At 35.0% G+C, this 20,667-nt stretch overlaps 1 protein-coding gene across 1 annotated transcript in view; it reads right to left on the reverse strand.

Annotated features, from left to right (window-relative positions):
- Nucleotides 1-453: 453 nt before the first annotated feature.
- Nucleotides 454-20,667, reverse strand: part of LOC149796265 (uncharacterized) — a 49,703-nt gene continuing 29,489 nt past the window's right edge. The window contains exons 3-5 of the mRNA XM_089960187.1: nucleotides 18,453-18,680; nucleotides 11,694-11,950; nucleotides 454-1,977 (exon numbers count right to left, since the gene is read on the reverse strand). Coding sequence (XP_089816313.1) covers nucleotides 454-1,977; nucleotides 11,694-11,950; nucleotides 18,453-18,680 — 2,009 coding nt within the window. The remainder of the gene's footprint in view (nucleotides 1,978-11,693; nucleotides 11,951-18,452; nucleotides 18,681-20,667) is intronic.

Genomic DNA, 20,667 nt, shown 5'->3' on the forward strand with positions numbered 1-20,667 from the left:
ATTTTTTTGTGTCCCAAGATTTACAGCCATTACAGTAATCAACAAAAAGACTTGATAACTGTCAAGTTTAGACATTGGCCCATGGATAAGCTGACCCCTTCCCCCTTCTTCCAGGGCTTTATTTTTTCCTAAATTATTCGGCTTATATGCAAGTATATACAGTAATTAGATCCATTATATTTATTGAAAGAAAATTAATTATCTTGAAGTTAAAAGAAATTTAACCAGTGTTCTGGTTCAAAAGAAAATCATAGGCCTCCATCCAAACCTCCCAAAAATTTAAATGGTCAATCGATTATGAAATATAACCACATTAATTAACAGTCTACATGCTTACAGCTGGTATATTTTACTAATTAGCAGGAAATTAGATTAAAAAGTTTTGATTATACTGTTTTCAACCCACACTGTGTACAAGTGCAGGTTAAAAACAACCATAATCAAGTTAATTTGTCAATTGTCACCCAATTCAGCAGCTAATTCTGCATGATTCTGCATATAATTGTGAGGTACTACTGACAGTGTCTGGGTAACAGCAACTGATTCTACATCAGTCTGCATATAATTGTCAGGTACTACTGACTGTGCCTGGGTGACAGCGACTGATTCTACATCATTCTGCACATAATTGTCAGGTACTACTGACAGTGTCTGGGTAACAGCAACTGATTTTACATCAGTCTGCACATAATTGTCAGGTACTACTGACAGTGTCTGGGTAACAGCGACTGAGTCTACATCATTCTGTATATAATTGTCAGGTACTACTGACTGTGTCTGGGTAACAGCAACTGATACTACATCACTCTGCATATAATTGTCAGGTACTACTGACAGTGCCTGGGTAACAGCAACTGATTCTATATCAGTCTGCATATAATTGTCAGGTACTACTGACAGTGTCTGGGTAACATTGACTGATTCTACATAAGTCTGCATATAATTGTCAGGTACTACTGACAGTGCCTGGGTAACTGTGACTGATTCTACATCATTTTGCACATAATTGTCAGGTACTACTGACAGTGTCTGGGTAACAGTGACTGATTCTACATCAGCCTGCATATAATTGTCAGGTACTACTGACAGTGCCTGGGTAACAGCAGCTGATTCTACATCAGTCTGCATAGAATTGTCAGGTACTGCTGACAGTGTCTGGGTAACAGCAACTGATACTACATCACTCTGCATATAATTGTCAGGTACTACTGACAGTGTCTGGGTAACAGCAACTGATTGTACATCATTGTGCACATTATTGTCAGGTACTACTGACAGTGCCTGGGTAACAGCAACTGATTCTACATCATTGTGCAAATAATTGTCAGGTACTACTGACAGTGCCTGGGTAACAGCAACTGATTCTACATCACTGTGCAAATAATTGTCAGGTACTACTGACAGTGCCTGGGTAACAGCAACTGATTCTACATCAGTCTGCACATAATTGACAGGTACTACTGACAGTGCCTGGGTAACAGCAACTGATTCTACATCTGTCTGCACATAATTGTCAGGTACTACTGACAGTGCCTGGGTAACAGCAACTGATTCTGCATCATTCTGCACATAATTGTCAGGTACTACTGACAGTGTCTGGGTAACAGCAGGCTCAAGTATCATAGAGGGAGGCAGCTCCTCTGAATACGAATCTGAGTCAGTTTGTACTTCCATTTCCATAGGCTGTACTTTATGAGGGGTTCTTGATAATTTGTTTCCCACCTCCTGTTTAAAACTCTCCTTAAATTCTCTCATATCCTGTTGTAGCCTTAGAGCTTCAGACATGACTTTATCATGTCTTTGTTGGAGTTCTGCTAAAGTTTTCAAATTCTCATACTTGAGGCGTAAATCCTCAGATATGAACGTATTTGCTGCACGGGGAAAGAAGACCTCCTTTGATACGTATTTGATGTATTCCTGTCGAGTAAGGATCAGGGACTTGACTGCCATGGTTTCTATGAAAGTAACAGCACAGATCTGAAAAACATCAAAGAGTATAAATAGGTACAGTTAAAAACACAAAAAGTCTACAGTAAAAATGCTGTCATACAAACATGGCAGACAGGACTGCAAGGCAATATTTTATTCTTTAACAAAATAAAATTATTCCAGCTTGGATATCCAGTGAAATCTTGAACAGCAGATAATGTCAAACAAATTTTTACTGGATACAATGATTTGCTTCAAAATGAATATGAAAGAGTTTGTCAATTCCATTGCCCATTGTTATTTATCCTTACTTTTAGATTCCACTGCTTGTTGTTATCCATCTTTATTTTTATATTTGATTGCTCATTGTTATCCATCCTTATTTTTAGATTCCACTGCTTATTGTTATCCATCCTTATTTTTTGATTCCACTGCTCATTGTTATCCATCCTTATTTTTAGATTCCATTGCTCTTTGTTATCCATCCTTATTTTTAGATTCCATGGCTCATTGTTATCCATCCTTATTTTTAGATTCCATTGCTCATTGTTATCCATCCTTATTTTTAGATTCCATTGCTCATTGTTATCCATACTTATTTTTAGATTCCATTGCTCATTGTTATCCATCCTTATTTTTAGATTCCATTGCTCATTGTTATCCATCCTTACTTTTAGATTCCACTGCTTATTGTTATCCATCCTTACTTTTAGATTCCACTGCTTATTGTTATCCTTATTTTTAGATTCCACTGCTTATTGTTATCCATCCTTACTTTTAGATTCCACTGCTTATTGTTATCTATCCTTACTTTTAGATTCCACTGCTTATTGTTATCCATCCTTACTTTTAGATTCCATTGCTCATTGTTATCCATCCTTATTTTTAGATTCCATTGCTCATTGTTATCCATCCTTACTTTAAGATTCCACTGCTTATTGTTATCCATCCTTATTTTTAGATTCCATTGCTCATTGTTATCCATCCTTATTTTCAGATTCCATTGCTTATTGTTATCCATCCTTATTTTAAGATTCCACTGCTTATTGTTATCCATCCTTATTTTTAGACTCCATTGCTCATTGTTATCCATCCTTATTTTTAGATTCCATTGCTCATTGTTATCCATCCTTATTTTTAGATTCCACTGCTCATTGTTATCCATCCTTATTTTTAGATTCCATTGCTTATTGTTATCCATCCTTATTTTTAGATTCCACTGCTTATTGTTATCCATCCTTACTTTTAGATTCCACTGCTTATTGTTATCCATCCTTACTTTTAGATTCCATTGCTCATTGTTATCCATCATTATTTTTAGATTCCATTGCTCATTGTTATCCATCCTTACTTTAAGATTCCACTGCTTATTGTTATCCATCCTTATTTTTAGATTCCATTGCTCATTGTTATCCATCCTTATTTTTAGATTCCATTGCTCATTGTTATCCATCCTTATTTTTAGATTCCACTGCTCATTGTTATCCATCCTTATTTTTAGATTCCATTGCTTATTGCTATCCATTCTTATTTTTAGATTCCACTGCTTATTGTTATCCATCCTTATTTTTAGATTCCATTGCTCATTGTTATCAATCCTTATTTTTTGATTCCATTGCTCATTGTTATCCATCCTTATTTTTAGACTCCATTGCTCATTGTTATCCATCCTTATTTTTAGATTCCATTGCTCATTGTTATCCTTATTTTTTTCTACAACTTGCATAAAATGAGATGTAGTGCAGTTTATTTTTAAAATTATTATTATTTATATATTATTTTTATATATTTTAGGTAACACTACTACCTTGAGTATTAACTCAAGGTAGTAGTGTTACCTAAAAAATATATAAAAAAAGAAGGAAGCAAAAATGTATCAACAGGACACTAATACCCCCACCCACCCATTTATGAAGGGAGGTGCATGTTATAGATAGCATGTACATTCCACACAAGAAAGACATATAAGAAAATGCATCAGATGACAAAATATGTCATGACAATAATATGATTTATTAAAAATCATCCAAACCTGTAGGACAAGTTAGCACATGTGAATTATCACATACATTTTAACCACAAATGCACTATCAAGCTTCCAAGTCCCCATGGTGTGTAAGACTCTTACCAAAATGACATCATAAGCCAGCACTTTCAAGCTTTAGATTATTCATGCTAATATCATATAGACTTGCACTGTTAATTTCAGACTCTTTACGCTAATATAATAGACTTGCACTGTTGATTTCAGACTATTTATGCTAATATCATATAGACTTGCACTGTTGATTTCAGACTACTTATGCTAATATCATATAGACTTGCACTGTTGATTTCAGACTACTTATGCTAATATCATATAGACTTGCACTGTATATTTCACACTACATACACTAATATATAGACTTGCACTGTTGATTTCAGACTACTTATGCTAATATCATAGACTTGCACTGTTTATTTCAGACTACTTATGCTAATATCATATAGACTTGCACCATTGATTTAAGACTACTTATGCTAATATCATATAGACTTGCACTGTTGATTTCAGACTACTTATGCTAATATCATATAGTCTTGCACTGTTTATTTCAGACTATTTATGCTAATATTATATAGACTTGTACTATTTCAGACTACATATACTAATAGCATAGACTTGCACTGTATTTCAGACTATATATGCTAATATCATATTGTCTTCCACTGTTGATTTAAGACATACTATGCTAATATCATATAGACTTGCACTGTTGATTTCAGACTACATATGCTAATATCATAGACCAGCACTGTTGATTTCAGACTATTTACGCTAATATCATATAGACTTGCACTGTTGATTTCAGACTATTTATGCTAATATCATATAGACTTGCACTGTTGATTTCAGACTACTTATGCTAATATCATATAGACTTGCACTGTTGATTTCTGACCATTTATGCTAATATCATAGACTTGCACTGTTGATTTCAGACTACTTATGCTAATATCATAGTCTTGCACCATTGATTTCAGACTACTTATGCTAATATTGTATAGACTTGCACTGTTGATTTCAGACTACATATGCTAATATCATAGACCTGCACTGTTTATTTCAGACTATTTATGCTAATATCATATAGACTTGCACTGTTGATTTCAGACTATTTACGCTAATATCATAGACTTGCACTGTTTATTTCAGACTACTTATGCTAATATCATATAGTCTTGCACTTTTTATTTCAGACTATTTATGCTAATATTATATAGACTTGTACTATTTCAGACTACATATACTAACAGCATAGACTTGCACTGTATTTCAGACTATGTATGCTATTATCATATTGTCTTCCAAGGTTGATTTAAGACATACTATGCTAATATAATATAGACTTGCACTGTTGATTTCAGACTACATATGCTAATATCATAGACCTGCACTGTTGATTTCAGACTATTTACGCTAATATCATATAGACTTGTACTGTTTATTTCAGACTACTTACGCTAATATCATAGATTTGCACTGTTGATTTCAGACTATTTACGCTAGCATCATATAGACTTGCACTGTTGCTTTCAGACTATTTATGCTAAAACCAGTGTTTATTGGAGGGTAGAACTTGTTGATAAAAGGGTTGCATGCAGGTGGTTATCCTGAATGGTGATATGGCAGATCTTTTCACTGACACACAAAAATCCACCGAGATGGTTAAATGTTTGAGCACCCAGAAGTCCATCTGGCATATATACTGTATTTGCCGCACAACAAAATGCATGAATAAATGTACAAATACACCCTGACAATCATTGATATCACTGGATTACATATGCAACCTGTTCCAGCAATATATTAAATCGCAATATGACCGGGGTTGTCTCTCCCCCTCCTCCTTTTGTCCATATGGAATTGCAGATGATACCCCAGGATATGCAAAAAATTGTCACCCATATATTAGACAACAGTGCACCACCCAGGTGCTAGTGTATATACAATGGTTACACTCAAGGCACATCAGCATGTTACCATCCATGGACCCAGCTGAATGTCAATGTGATACAGGAATCAGCTGATTGTCAATGTGACACAGGACCCAGCTGATTGTCAATGTGATACAGGAATCAACTGATTGTCAATGTGATACAGGACCCAGCTGATTGTCAATGTGATACAGGACCCAGCTGATTGTCAATGTGATACAGGACCCAGCTAATTGTCAATGTGATACATGGTGAGCTGGCTAGAATCAAGAGTGATAACCCATAATATTTTGAATTTGCATTTGTGGCAAGAATTGTTTTGCTGTTTTTACATCCAGAGACTGTAATTGTTGGTAAGGTCAAATCCGTGCTGGCCCAGGAAGCAACATCTAGGACCACCCTGGACAATTGTGACATGTATTCAAAGTGTGACACAGCAAGACATTGGATTTGGCCATTCAATAGATGATAGATAATGTTTGGATGCAATATTGTCAGTCTTTGTGATTTGTGGTCTGTGTTTGTGCATCTGAGGTACCAGGCAACAGTTTACTGTTAGTTATCATTGGATGGTTTACTGCCAGACAATTTTTGGTCTGTGGTCGGTTTCAGTGCAGTATCAACCACACTCGTTGGCAGGTGTATGATATCATCATTTAATACGAGTGTCTGAATTTAGTCACTGCCAGGAATTTACATCAGTTTTGACGATGAGTATCCTGCTGATGTTCCAACAACAGGACAGGAGTCGTTGGAAGCTTTATTTTATGCTCAAGATTGTTGCACCCATTTCATGAAATGAAGATGGTGTTGTATTGTGTCCATGTATGCAGGAAATCATTGTTGGGGGTCTGTGAAATACTTTCATTCCACTCTGCTCTGATTTTTATCTCATTTCAAGCACATTCTGAGTTTTATTTGTTTTAACTGTTCATCTTTGGCATGATAATCTTTGTTGACTTCATAATAATCAATCAGTTGTAGTGAGTATCACTGGCAATTGATGGAGGTTGACCTTGATCCCCACATGCAATCAAGTGTGCTTTGCAACAACCATGTGAGAAGTAATTTTAGCAACTTTTGGGAAGCATGCAGATCATATTCAGGAATGTAATCCATTGAATATACTTCTGACCTATGCATGCCGCATCCCATGTGTCACCACAGAATAGAAATAAACACAAGCCTGAAATTGCATGTGTCTTTGTCTCAATTTATGTGCATGCCCATAGGTGTGCCCTAACGCAATCACATCCTGGTTGTGAAACAATTTGATTGCCTGTGTGGTTTTGCCAGAACCACTGCTACCATTCAGATAAACAAGTTTATAATGCATGATTGGATCAATGATGATGGGTTTTTTTTCTTCATTATTCTCCAGTGTTTTGTATCATATCAATCTTTCTCTGCATGTATATTGTTTATTCTCGTCCATGTAGCATGAATTAATCAGACAATACCAGGAATGACATTATGCTGGAGATGGTTTAGATTATTGTGAAATTAATCAGTGGCAACTCTGATGGCAATCTGATCAGGGGTACAAATTGATGCTCATGTTTGCGAGAATGGAGGATCTCAGTTGTTTGTACTGTGGTTATTCACCATCATGGTAATTGATGATATATTCAAGGTGTTCAATGGTCCTTGGCATGTTAGTAGTTTGTTCTGAAATGAAAATACTGCTATGCATGCAATCTTGAACCAGAAATTCTAATTCTAATGAATCAATGACTAATCTATGACACTGGCACATACAATTGTTTGAAGAATCTGTGATAAATCTGCTAGTAATCTTTTGTTCTGTGCCTTTGGCATGCGATATCTCGCCATGTACTGCACCCATGGATGCTTCAGGAAGCCAAACCCATTTGTATGGCTTGTAAATGATGACTGCTTTTAACACAGTAAGACTGGTTAGTAAAAAAAAAAAATTCTGGAGCATAAGTTGCAGTAAAACAATCTGGGCTGATTCATGTGCACTTTTGATGCCTCATCGGGATATGGCATACTGTCTGGACCGATTCATGTGCACTTTTGATGCCTCATCGGGATATGGCTTACTGACTGGGCCGATTCATGTGCATTTTTGATACCTCATCGGGATATGGCATACTGAAGACCAGTGACATACAAACTACTCAAGGACAACCAGATGGACATTTGGATGGAACTCGAAACTGTTGACGTTGGCAAATCCAGTTGTGTTAATATAGTGTACATGTCCATTATGTGACTAAGTGTGTGAGTTGTCCAAATTGCTCAAAACTTGGTTGGCATTCACCACACCAGAGTAAACTGGTGGGGTGGCAAGTGATCATGTCAAACTTTAACAACATCATCAACATTGTGCTAGGTGTTCCTGATACCACCATTTGATACAGGATTGCTGAACATCTCTGAGAAGACTCTTTGGATTTGGTCTCTAGTTGTTTTATTTGTTGTGCGATGTGTCACAACAGACATAACTGTGAATGAATTATTGACAATGTAATTGATGTTATTAGCATATTTGAATGCTTTGCTGCATATTTGGTCATGCCGTTGTAGATCTTGATAACATCTGCCAGATGGTAGCATGAACTGGTCAACCATATTTGAAAGAAAACCATGACCAAATTTCCTAACCGACACTGGATTGTTTTTAGTGACATCACATGGTAAAGATGACAGTGATATAATATAACCATGCGTTTTACCAGAAATTGGAAAATAGGCATCCACACATGCGCTCTGTGTTCAATAAGTTCAATGATACCCTTTTATTTTGATTCAGAATATTTATTGAATATGACACCATAAGTAGAGCAAACTTGACAGTGTAAGACCATGGGGTATTAATGTAAGTAGTCCAAGCTTGACAGTGTAAGACCATAGGTATTAACATAAGTAGTCCAAACTTGACAGTGTAAGACCATAGGTATTAACATAAGTAGTCCAAACTTGACAGTGTAAGACCATAGGTATTAACATAAGTAGTCCAAACTTGACAGTGTAAGACCATAGGTGTTAACATAAGTAGTCTAAACATAACAGTGTAAGACCATAGGGTATTATCATAAGTTGTTGTTGTTGTTGTTGTTTTAGGGTTTAACGCCATTTTTCAGCACACGATAGGCTATACATGGCGGCCAGTATTAATGGTGGAGGAAGAACCCGGGAAAACCCCGGAAAGAACCACCGACCCACGAGAAGCTACTGGCAAGCTTTCTCACATACCCACATAGGCTGAATCCGAGACTCGAACCCACGCAGACAGAGGTGAGATGGCAGTGATCTGTAACGGAGAGCGCTTTAGACCACTCGGCCACTCGGGGCCCCTATTATCATAAGTAGTTTGAAACTGACAGTACAAGATCATAGGATTTTAAAGTAATTTAAAATCATCAGTACATGGCCATAGGTATTAACATTAGTGAATAATGTATTAATGTAAGTACCATCAGTTTTAAACTAATTATGTTAATAACCCATGGTCTTGTACCATCAATTTTAGACTATTCACGCTAATACCCAATGGTATTGTACTGTCAATTTTAGACTATTTATGCTAATACTCTATGGTTCTGTACTGTTAAGTTTAGATTATTATGCTAATACCCTATATTCTTGTACTGTAAATTTTAGACTAGCTATGCTGTACTGTCAATTTTAGACTATTCATGCTAATACCCAATGGTCTTGTACTGTCAATTTTAGACTCTTTATGCTAATAACATATAGTCTTGTAGTTTCAGTTTTAGACTATTTATGCTGTACTGTCAGTTTTAGACTATTCATGCTAATACCCAATGGTCTTGTACTGTCAATTTTAGACTATTCATGCTAATATCCTATGGTTTTGTACTGTCAATTTTAGACTATGCTAATATCATATAGTCTTGTGCTGTCCATTGTAGACTGTTCATGCTAATACCCAATGGTTCTGTACTGTCATTTTTTGACTATTCATGCTAATACCTTATGATCTTGTACTGTCAATTTTAGACTATTTCTGCTGTATTGTCAATTTTAGACTATTCATGCTAATACCCTATGGTCTTGTACTGTCAATTTTTAGACTATTTATGCTGTACACTGTTGTCGTGGTAAAATAAAAATATTGATTAAAAAATTTCTAAATATGAAATGGGACCGCAAGGGCACTAGCACTGCCTTGTGTACCAAGTTTGACTGAAGCACCTGGAACAGTTTTAGAACTGTGCTCCTGAAAATGTTTATGAACAGACATATAGACTGTATATCATTCCATCACCACCCATATTACATGTTAGGCTGGGGGGGGGGGGATAAAGCAAATCTATGCTGGTCAGCCTCGACTACACAATCTATTCTAGGATTAACTATTTTGAGATTTCATAATTATCTAACCCTAATAATATCAACAATGCATGACATTCAATTAACCCTACTGAATATCAACAATGCATGACATTCATTGCACTCTAATGAATATAAACAATGCACGACATTCAATTAACCCTAATGAATATCAACAATGGATGACATTCAATTAACCCTAATGAATATCAAGAATGCATGACATTCATTGAACTCTACTGAATGTTGGCAATGCATGACATTCAGTTAACCCTAATGAATATAAACAATGCATGACATTCAATTAACCCTAATGAATATCAACAATGCATGACATTCATTTTTTGTAAATGAGAACGTCTTGGAGATCTAAAAGATTATTTAACTTTTCATTTTTTTCTAAACATATAAAATGGCAGGGTTTTTTAAGATTTGGCCATAATTTAGATTTGCTGCAGATATAATTGTAAAGGATCCATTTTATGAGTTTTAGTTTAAGCTGACTGGACTGAAGTCAGATTTTCATTCACTATATAGTTCTGGTTTAAGTTATGAAAAAAATCCTTAATTACTTCTATTTGATTTGTATTACATTTTTAAATGCAGTCATTATTCCAACTGAAGTTCCATCAAAAAGTCAATTTCCAGTCTGTTTGAAGAACTAGATGTAACACTACCAGACTACGTAAATATCATTCAAATTTTAAAATTATACACACACTATACTTAAATACCAGTTTTGCTATATATAAAAAAGAACATATACTGTGGAAAAAAAGGCTACAGAGTGTGATGAGAAAACCTTATGTGAATATTTAGTTTACATCAATAATATTAGTCATGGCAAGTCATCAAATACATATTCATTTAACACCAAAAAGGGGCATAACTCTGGAAAAATAGGAGTACAGGGATAGGACATTACATAAATGTTTGCTTAAAAGCTGTGGAACTAGACAGAGAGACAGACAGAAAGATAGATAGATACACACACATATTTTAAAGGGGCAATAATATGTATATAGATTAATAGGGGGAATATGTGCCTACAATTAAAAAGGAAGGAATCGTATGTGCATACAATTAAAATGGGGGGTCATATGTGCATACATTTAAAAAGGGGGGTCATATGTGCATACATTTAAAAAGGGGGGTCATATGTGCATACATTTAAAAAGGGGGGTCATATGTACATACATTTAAAATGGGAGGATCATATGTACATACATTTAAAAGGGGGAAATAATATGTGCATACATTAAAGGGGGGGGGTCATATATATTTACATTTAAAATGTGAATAATGTGTGCATGCTTACCCCATGTTACCACTATCTGCTCACTTTCAAAATATTCTGTGGAATGATGAGTGGAATTACAAGATGGAGCCTAATGCTATATGTCCCTGCCATATTAATGGTGGGGCATAAAAAAAGAAAAGTAAAACAGAAGAAAAATTTTCCTCACCATATTGGTGAAGCAATAAGCTATTTCCCCTGTCCCAAGTCTCGCAGGGTTGGCAAAACGAAAGAGGTACTGGACATTGGACTTGAGGTATGGAGGATTTGCCTTCATTAAAATGTAGACCATTGAAGATGCCATATCATCTGCGTTGGGCAGTCGTGACTTTGATAGCTGCACCATTTCAACAATATATTTGCTGCACTGTAGAATACAGGATAATTTGTCCTGCGGTGCCTTCCTTGAATTTATTCTAGTAATTTCTGTTAAAAAGAAAGATAATATTATAAATTACATAACAAAAACATTTATACCATATGAAAACTGGTCTATGAATAAAACAAAAACAAAACATATTTGGATTCACATAAAAAGAGTAAAAGGACATCTATAATGACTTTGGTCAGACAGTGACTTCCTTCGGGCATTTAACATACTGGTCAGACAAAAAAATTACAGCAATTCTCCTCGATCATTGTACACATTTTTCCTGCATTATTCTATGCTTACTCAGCTACCTGAATCTGAACCTATGCACATGGAAGCAGTGATTTGGGTAATTTATTAATTTCTTCATATGTATAGAAAAATATTATTTCTGAATTTTTGTTCATTCCAGTATATGTATATAAAGACAAGTGATCTTGGTATATTTATTCATTCAAATATATACCTATAACAACAAGTGATTTTAGTAATTTTATTTATTGCAATATATACATAAAACAAGTAAATTTAGTAATTTTATTAATTTGCAATGTTGGTTGTAGAGGAAGAAACCAAGCTATGATAGGTGTGTTTTGACTTTGTTTGATATCAAATACAACAGGGTTGCCTGAACATGGGTAACTCTCATGGACAATGAATATTGTCATTCTTTACTGTGTTCATGTGTTTATTTATGGAGTTGCGACTGGCTGTATAGGCTATAGATTTCAGTAACTCAGTATCATGGTTATTTTCATGAACTTCCCTTTATGAAGCAGTACTTGCCATGACAGGGCAACTGATCATGATAGGCATAAAGTAGTACTTGAATTGACAAGGCAATGGATCATGATAGTCATGAAATAGTACTTGAATTGACAAAGCACTCAATCATGATAGACATGAAGTAGTACTTGAATTGACAAAGCAATGGATCATGATAAACATGAAGTAGTACTTGAATTGACCAGGCAATGGATCATGATAGACATGAAGTAGTACTTGAATTGACAAAGCAATGGATCATGATAGACATGAAGTAGTACTTGAATTGACAAAGCACTCAATCATGATAGACATGAAGTAGTACTTGAATTGACAAAGCACTCAATCATGATAGACATGAAGTAGTACTTGAATTGACAAAGCACTCAATCATGATAGACATGAAGTAGTACTTGAATTGACAAAGCAATGAATCATGATAGACATGAAGTAGTACTTGAATTGACAAAGCAATGGATCATGATAGACACGAAGTAGTACTAGAATTGACAAGGCAATGGATCATGACAGACATGAAGTAGTACTTGAATTGACCAGGCAATGGATCATGATAGACATGAAGTAGTACCTGAATTGACAAAGCACTCGATCATGATAGACATGAAGTAGTACTTGAATTGACAAAGCACTCAATCATGATAGACATGAAGTAGTACTTGAATCGACAAAGCACTCAATCATGATAGACATGAAGTAGTACTTGAATTGACAAAGCACTCAATCATGATAGACATGAAGTAGTACTTGAATTGACAAAGCACTCAATCATGATAGACATGAAATATAGTATTCTCATACTATCCCATTCTAATGATTCTACAAACAGAAGGCAACAATGATATATAAAATGCAAAAAATGTATAATTTTATATACTATTTATTACAATCAAAATAGACTTTACTCTTGAAAGTGTGTGTGTATGTGTGATTTGGATCTTTAACGATAGCTTTAACAAGTTTTCAATCATACTGCTACAATGTCTGTAGTGTGGCACTTTATAGTTTGCCTAGCACTGAGGCATCATGTCACATTATCCTGACACCAGGCCAACCAGTCCTAACACTAACCCCTTAATGTTGAGCACCAAACAAGGCAGCTGTTTGTACTATTTTTGTAAGTCCTTCGTATGACTCAGCCGGGGATCAAACCCATGACCACCCACATCCGAGGTGGATGCTAAAACCACTAGACCTTGAAAGAATGCTGAGCCAAAGGTTCTGATATGATTCTCAGTCTCAACCTAATACAATGTACAGTATTCAAAATATTTACAATTAACTAAAGACCTCCTTTGTGTCAAACTGGTTTCATCAATAAAATGAAATGACAAAAAAATTCACTTATATATACTAGTGTTTATAAATGAACATGCAGAGAGATGCCAAATTTCAAAAGGTAGGAACTATCACGAACATGAATGTATGTATTATTACGACCCTATAGTTTTAAAACAAGTATGAGCCAACACGATTTGTAAATTCAACAAATAACTTATTTTGATAGAATACAAAAGTGAAAATTTAAAGAAAAGGAGCTAACATTATTGGGAATAAAATTCCAAATAATCTGTGAATTCTAACACAAGTTCTAATATTTAAAGTTGTGAATAAACTTTAGTAATATTCCAAAATAAATCCTATGCTGGAAGTGTTGATATGCTTGAGGTGGCCTGTGTCATGGTGATGTGCCAACAGCCTTTTATTGAATCACAATAATTATAATAATAATAATGAGGACTTTGTATAGCACCTAATCTCTAGAAGCTCTAAAGACTTTACAACATTAGACAACATCTATAAGATAAAAAACATATAATAATATTATTACAAAAACAAACACCATGAAATTAGAAAAACATTAAAATATAAAAAAAATGCTGAGAATATTTCAGGTAGGAAACATTATTAGGTCTTTAAGTTTGTTCTTGCAGTCAAAAATAAGTGAGTTTTGAGAGCCCTCTTGAATGTGATCACTGTGTCTTTGTGTCTAAGTTCAGTGGGCAATTCATTCCACGTTGCTGGGCCCTGGTATGCAAAAGAACTCTGTCCATATGAAAATAATACAATCCAAGAATATATCCTTATTTGAGATTGCACTTTAAATCCAAGTTTCTATTTCCATGAATGTTGTTGTTATTGTTGTTGTTGTTGTGGGGTGTAACACCATTTTTCAGCACAAGACAAGCTATACATGGCGGCCAGTAAAATCCCCAGAATGAATGACTGACCCACGAGAAGCTACTGGCAAGCTTTCTCACATACCCACATAGGCCGAACCCGCGACTCAAACCCACACAGACAGAGGTGAGATGACAGCGATCCATAATGGTGAGCGCTTTAGACCACTCGGGGCCCCTCCAAGAATGTAATTTTTCAGCTATTTATATTTCCAAAGAATCACCTGAGTTAAATAATTTGAATCAATAAATTCCAGCCCAATGAAACACTGGACACAACAATAATACAACTGATTCTGCTCAGATCTTAAAGCACAAATAAATAGTTTTTCCAGATTATATAGTCCTCTACTGGACCTCAAGTCACAATTAGCATTTCTGTAAAACATATTACCCAAAGAAAATTTCATTCTAGAAGCATCCAGATGTTTACAAGATAAAATCTTAGTTACTATTAGAAATTCTTTTACTAAAATTATAAAAAAGAACACAGTAAACATGATGTCCTTGACTCAGATCAAGATAATAATCCTAATAGTTAACCCATACTCATGGAGAAAATTTTAGTTTTCTATTAGTTTACAAAATAAAATAAAAAAATCAATGATTCAGGTCAAGTAGGGAATGAACTTGATTTTGGACAAGGTCAAGTCCAACATACAATTATCCATTGCATATTATGAATTAGAAAAGAATATTGACAAACTAACAAACAATGCAAATTAAATATACAGAAGAGTAAAAATGGACAGACAGACACAAGGTAAGAACTGTTACAGATATATGTGTATGTACAAATGGACACAGAGATACCATATTACCTTTCTAATGAACATGTTATCTTTTTGGATAAATTAGTTTCTTTCAATTTTTTTAATGCTCTGTATAAATTACCTTTCAAAAGAACTTGTTTACTTTTCTGTATAAATTATTATACAATTCACTTATTATTACCTTACTTTTCAATTTATTAACTTATCTATATAAATAACCTTTGTTTTCAATTTGTTTACTTTTCTTTATAAATTACTTTTCTAATGAACTTGTTAACTTTTCTGTATAACTACCTTTCTGTATAATTACCTTTCTTTTCAAGATAAGCAAAAGTTTATTAAAACATTACTCAAAGAGGTTTTAATACATCACAGGTGTACCAGCAAAAACTTTTTTCTGTGTCATAATATTTTGCATGTGAATGTGGATATATACTATCATTATTTTGATTCAAAAAGATAAACAGTTAGTTTGTTTTTCACCAATGTAAAATTTGATTTTCTTTTACTCTGTCAGTAAAATATTTGATTTTCTATTACTTTGTCAGTAAAATATTTAGGCTGTGATTTCATTGCAAGTAATCACTGCAAGTAATTATTGCAAGTAATCATGTGAAAATTTCATCACAAGTAATCGCTGAAAGATTTCATTGCAAGTAAACATTGCAAGGAATCACTGCAAGTAATCATTGCCTGTAATCACTGCACATAAACATAGCAAGTAATCACTACAAGTAATCACTGCAAAATGTCATTGCATGTAATCACTGCAAGTAATCATTGCCTGTAATCAATGCACATAAACATAGCAAGTTTTTGTTTTTGTTGTAGGATTTAACGCCATTTTTCAAGCACACGATAGGCTATACATGGCAGTCAGTATTAATGGTGGAGGAAGAACCCAGGAAAACCCAGGAAAGAACCGCTGACCCACAAGAAGCTACTGGCAAGCTTTCTCACATACCCACATTAGTCGAATCTGAAACTCAAATCCACGCAGACAGAGGTGAGATGGCAGTGATCCATAACAGAAAGTGCTTTAGACCACTTGGCAACATAGCAAATAATCACTACACAATATCATTGCAAGTAATCATTGCAAAATGCCATTGCATGTAATCACGGCAAGTAATCACTGCATAATTTCATTGCAAGTAATAACCAAAAATTCAAGTAATCACCAAACTTCTTCTCAGTTTAGGAATTTTAAGATCATTATAAACTTTGCTATCTATTAAACTAAGCTTTTTATGGATTGACTATAATTTTCATTTTGGTCCCTTCCTAACTTTGATCGTGTTTGTCTACGATCCGGAAAAACCACTGATTCATCTTATTTATTTCAATTATGTTACCTACATACGATTCAAAACAGTATTTGATTCATGAATTGAAATGAGCTGATTTGTGTTATGTATATATAATCTGTACTTTTTTCAATGTTTGAATACAAGATCACATTTATGATTATTACACTAAACCAAAATTAAAAGATGGCACTTATTATTCGGTTTCAGAGCAATAGGGACCTAACATTTTGGTATTTTCTGAACGAAAAATGGTATCCACACCAGTACCACTGTCAGAAGCATGTTTGTAAGTTATCTGGTCAGCCTTAAATTATGGAGCAGTGTATTGAATATAAATAGAGATGTAATGTACTATTTTAATAACAAAAAGTGTCGTACATTTTATAACTCTGATACCTGAATAACCATAAACAAATTCTTAATAAAGTAACCAATTAACCACAGCCATCAATTATACCATATACATACAGTTATACCATATACATATAGTTATGCCATATCCATATATTTATACCATATCCATATATTTATGCCATATGCAGTAATACCATACACATTTATACCATATACATACAGTTATACCATATACATACAGTTCATGGTTCCCAGTGTATATGGCAGTTTCAGGACAACTTTCAAAGATCCATTTCATTATTTGTCATCAAAAGTCTCTGCAGTTATGACAGTTTCTTACACTTTACAAAAACAACCTTGTACAGTTAAGATCTATTCCCTTATAAAATTGATGAGGTTGGTTTACAAGGGCATTTATGGTATATAGTCAAGCTGAGAAGAGCCAGTGTCAGCAGAGCTAAACATGACAGTCTGGTTGAGCAGTGTCAGTAGATCTATATATGATAGTCTGGTTCCCCATATAGCCTATCACATACTGAAAAATGATATTAAATCCACAAAACCAAACCAATCTGAACTGATCGTCTTGGTGTGCTCTTACCATACAAACAGGGCTAGAGTCTTCCCTATGAAATGGATTCATACCTGTCACTGATTGATCCAACAGTCTTCCTTATGAAATGGATTTATACCTGTCACTGATTGATCCAACAGTCTTCCTTATGAAATGGATTCATACCTGTCACTGATTGATCCAACAGTCTTCCTTATGAAATGGATTCATACCTGTCACTGATTGATCCTATGGTCTTCCTTATGAAATGGATTTATATCTGTCACTGATTGATCCAACAGTCTTCCTTATGAAAAGGATTTATACCTGTCACTGATTGATCCAACAGTCTATGAAATGGATTCATACCTGTCACTGATTGATCCAACAGTCTTTCTTATGAAATGGATTTATACCTGTCACTGATTGATCCAACTGTCTTCCCTATCAAATGGATTGTTACTTGTGATCCCCTGATCAACCAGTTTTCCTTAAAAAATTGATTATTACCTGTACTGAATGAAAAATCAGAATTTTACCTATCAGATGGATTGTTACATGTGGTTAAATGAAAAATCAGTCTTATCTATCAAATGGATTGTTACCTGTCATTGCCTGAACAAACAAGCTGCAGACCTGTGGATCCTGGTCATTGATCGGCACGTCCATATGCCGAGTTTCTATCCAATGTAGATTCTCAATCTTGGTCTGGATATTCAGGTCACTCTGCCCATCATCTGTAGTGGGAGGACAGAATGTGCTGCTGTACAATTTCACCATCATGTACTTCTCTGCTTTGTCCATCAGGATCTCACTCAACTCCGCACTCACTCCTGTAACAAAACAAGTGGGAAAAATTAATTTAAGTTCATTGAATATGTTGTACATTATCAACTTCATGTGCTTCTCTGCTCTGTACATCAGGGTCTGACCCAGCTCAGCACTTATACTCTGTGCATCAGGGTCTCACTGAATTCAGCACAACTGTTCTGTGCATCAGGGTCTCACTGAATTCAGCACAACTGCTCTGTGCATCAGGGTCTCACTGAATTCAGCACAACTGCCCTGTGCAACAGGGTCTCACCCAATTCAGCATCTGCTCTTTGCATCAGAGCTCACCAAACACAGCATACATTGCTGTAAAAAAATGGATAAATATTTTAGTTTGATATATGTCAGTCTAACATGTAATAATCCAAGCTACATTTGGCTTACAGATCAATTCAGCATTAATTTTCCCTTATTAGTATTCTGAGAATTTGAATTAAGTCCCAAAATGATTTGCATGTTCTGGTAAAGTCTGAACTTAACAAAGCAGGTATAACTGGATACACTCATGCATATTCTGGTAAAGTTTGAACACAGCATGCAATGTACAACTGTGTACATTCTTGCATATTCTGGTAAAGTGTAAAACCAGCAAACTATATGGGAATTGATACTCTTGCAAACTATATGGGAATTGATACTCTTGCATGTTCTGGTAAAGTTTGAACACATCATGCAATGTACAACTGTGTACACTCTTGCATATTCTGGTAAAGTGTAAAACCAGCAATCTATATGGGAATTGATACTCTTGCATGTTCTGGTAAAGTGTAAAACCAGCAAACTATATAGGAATTGATACTCTTGCAAACTATATGGGAATTGATACACTCTTGCATGTTCTGGTAAAGTTTGAACACAGCATGCAATGTACAACTGTGTACACTCATGCATGTTCTGGTAAAGTTTGAACACAGCATGCAATGTACAACTGTGTACACTCTTGCATATTCTGGTAAAGTGTAAAACCAGCAAACTATATGGCAATTGATACACTCTTGCATGTTCTTGTAAAGTGTAAAACCAGCAAACTATATGGGAATTGATACTCTTGCAAACTATATGGGAATTGATACACTCTTGCATGTTCTGGTAAAGTGTAAAACCAGCAAACTATATGGCAATTGATACTCTTGCATGTTCTGGTAAAGTGTAAAACCAGCAAACTATATGGGAATTGATACACTCTTGCATGTTCTGGTAAAGTGTAAAACCAGCAAACTATATGGCAATTGAAACACTCTTGCATGTTCTAGTAAAGTCTAAAACCAGCAAACTATATGGGAATTGATACACTCTTGCATGTTCTGGTAAAGTCTAAAAGCAGCAAACTATATGGCAATTGAAACACTCTTGCATGTTCTAGTAAAGTCTAAAACCAGCAAACTATATGGGAATTGATACACTCTTGCATGTTCTGGTAAAGTGTAAACATGCCAAACTATATGGGAATTGATACACTCTTGCATGTACTGCTAAAGTCTAAAACCAGCAAACTATATGGGAATTGATACACTCTCACACGTTCTGGTAAAGTCTGAATAAAGAAAACTATGCAGGACTATACACTCTTGCATTTTCTGGTAAAGTTTGAACACAGCAAACTATGCATGACTGGGTACACTCTTGTATGTTATGTTATTTAATTTGTATTGTGTGTTGGCCTTTATCCGTGATCACATGTTATGTATATTTAATTTGCAATGTGTGTTGGCCTTTATCCATCATTACATGTTATGTATATTTAATCTGTAATGTGTGTTGGCCTTTATCCATGATTACATGCTATGTATATTTAATTTATAGGGGCCCCGAGTAGCCGAGTGGTCTAAAGTGCTCACCATTCCGAATCACTGTCATCTCACCTCTGTCTGTGTAGGTTCGAGTCCAAGGCTCGGCTACCATGGGTATGTGGGAAAGCTTTGCCAGTAGCTTCTCGTGGATCGGTGGTTCTTCTCTGGGTTTTCCAGAGTTCTTCCTCCACCAGTTACA

This window comes from Sinohyriopsis cumingii, chromosome 6 (genome assembly GCF_028554795.1).
Source record: "Sinohyriopsis cumingii isolate HCF-2022 chromosome 6, ASM2855479v2, whole genome shotgun sequence".
NCBI lineage: Eukaryota > Metazoa > Mollusca > Bivalvia > Unionida > Unionidae > Sinohyriopsis > Sinohyriopsis cumingii.